Source organism: Gossypium hirsutum, chromosome D13 (assembly GCF_007990345.1).
Source record: "Gossypium hirsutum isolate 1008001.06 chromosome D13, Gossypium_hirsutum_v2.1, whole genome shotgun sequence".
NCBI classification, from domain to species: domain Eukaryota; kingdom Viridiplantae; phylum Streptophyta; class Magnoliopsida; order Malvales; family Malvaceae; genus Gossypium; species Gossypium hirsutum.
The window spans coordinates 50493886-50496375 of NC_053449.1; the positions used below are offsets into that span (position 1 = coordinate 50493886).

At 35.5% G+C, this 2490-nt stretch overlaps 1 protein-coding gene across 1 annotated transcript; it reads left to right on the forward strand.

The window, feature by feature from the left end:
- Window positions 1-811: 811 nt before the first annotated feature.
- On the forward strand, window positions 812-2188 carry LOC107919201 (aspartic proteinase nepenthesin-1). The gene has a single exon (XM_016848711.1). The coding sequence runs from the start codon at window positions 812-814 to the stop codon at window positions 2186-2188; it is 1377 nt and encodes a 458-aa protein (XP_016704200.1).
- The last annotated feature ends 302 nt before the right edge of the window (window positions 2189-2490 follow it).

Genomic DNA, 2490 nt, shown 5'->3' on the forward strand with positions numbered 1-2490 from the left:
CCAAACTCTCCTTTTAAAGCTAAAAGACAATATGAACATATCTTAAAATAATACTTTTTTGTCTAATTATCCAAAGTCTCCTTTTAAAGCTAAAAGAATAGAAAGATTGACAAAGCTACCAATAGAGGTGGAACGTAGGAGACGGAGGGGGCGATCTCTTCATATATATAATGAAAAAGTAAGTTGGCCACCTCAAAATAAATATTATAAATAAGATAGCTTTCAAAACTTAACGATAGAGGTCTCGTAGCCTCAACTTTATATTGTTAAATATATGTGACCCGTATAGAAATATATTTCCTCTATTTGATGTTGATTAGAATAATGTATTTTAATCTTATTGCATTACTTCTATTTTACTTTGATTAGAATATGATTTTATAAACTTATAAATAGACGTAGTCGTCTCTCCTCTTGTATCATTCGAATTCGACATAGTGAATTTTCTTCTCTCTTCTTCTGTCATTATCGACATTCTTTTTTTACAAATATGGTAATAACTTTGATAGGTAATAAAAGTTACCCTAAAGGCAAAGAGAATGAATTGTTGAGTTGGATTTGTTGTTTTCTTTCTGGCACTGAGTTGGCCAAAACAATAAATAGTTACTGCAAATAACAATAAAAAATAAAAGGGCACTAATTTTCATTTATGTATGATGAATCATCATCATATATACCATTTTCTCTACTGGGAAAAGGGGTGCAAACGGAAAAAAGAACAAAAAATAAGGAAAAAATGAAAAATATTATCTATAAATGTGTAAGAACTAACATTGCCATTGCATTTTAGGCGTACTTTTCATTTTCAAAAATGTCTTTATCCCTTGGTTTCCTCAATGCTAAATTGTTCTTTTGCCTCTGTGTAACATTTTTGAAACACCATTTCACATTTTCTGCTTCAAATCCTACTGGCCTAACCCTAAGGGCTGCCCTGGATGATTCTTCAGGCTCCCCTTTATACCTTATTGAAAACCTGACTATAGCTGAAAGAACCGAAAGATTGATAAAAGTTACAAATGCTAGAGCCAATTATTTGAGCCTAGTTTCGAATTGTGATGCAAGGATACACCCTGATAATATTCCAATGCCCATATCACGAGAGGGTTTATTCTATGTTGTGGAGTTTGCAATAGGAAGCCAACACCACAAAGTGAAGTTATTGATGGACACTGGTGGTGGATTAATTTGGACCCAATGTGTACCTTGCAAAACTTGTTTCCCACAAAACCTTCCAATATTTAATCCTAGTGCTTCCGCCACTTACGCCAGACTTCCTTGTGACCATCCTCTCTGCAAAGGCCCCGGTGATCGTTACACTTGTTTTGATGGCTTTTGTGTCTACAATGTTCACTATACCGGTGGCGCCTCTACTAGGGGCACTGCGTCCATGGAAACATTCCATTTCTCTATCTATCAATCTGAAATTGAAAGTTTCAAAAATGTCATCTTCGGTTGCTCTGACGATAGTAGTGACATTTTTTTCAAGAACACTGATATTTCAGGGATCTTTGGATTGAGCATGTCCCCGGATTCAATGATGATGCAATTTTCGTCTTTCATTCATTCTCGATTCTCATACTGTTTGGTCCCTTTCGCTGATGCCATACCTCGTCCACTTGTTCTAAGGTTCGGGGAAGACATTCCACAGTTGCCTCCAGATGTTCGAACAACATCGTTCGTGCAATCACCTACCAACCATTTTTACTACTTGGAGTTGTGGGGTATAAGTGTTGCAGGTCATCGTTTACCGTTTTCTCAATCTACTTTTCAGTATAGGGCAAACGGGAAAGGTGGTTGCTTCATAGACTCTGGAGCTTTATTCACTCAAATCGATGCCGGCACAGTTGGAATCAATGCATACGCGGCAGTAATGCAAGTGTTTGCATCATATTATGAGTCCAAAAGTCTTAGAAGAACAGCATCACGAGGATTTGAGCTATGTTATGAACGTCCACCAAATTATGATGATTTTGCTTCCTTAACATTCCATTTTAATGGAGCCGATTACACCGTTGCTGGAGAATATGTGAATCTTATCAGCCCAGATATTTTCTGCGTAGCAATAATAAAGGGAACTTACGCAACTATGCTTGGAGCCTGGCAGCAACAAAACAAACGTCTCATTTATGATGTAGGGATGGGTGCACTCCAATTTGCTGATGAAAATTGTGTCAATGATATTTCATGATTTTCCTTTTCCTTTTTCTTTTTCTTTTTTTTTTAATTTGATAATTTCATTAATAATCATGAAAAAATGATTCAGAGTTTATCTACAAAATCGACCAACAAAAATTAATAACACCAAAACACTAAAAAAGAGTGAAATAACACCAGCACGACGATGAAACTTTGAGGCCGGCGCGTAGGAAGGGGGTGGAGTTGGCCCCAAAAATTGTTTTTTGAAAAATTACAAGTATAACATAAATTTATAATTTGTTCAAATTTATGTTTAATCTCTAATCCTTGTTTAATTTATATAAATAATTTAAA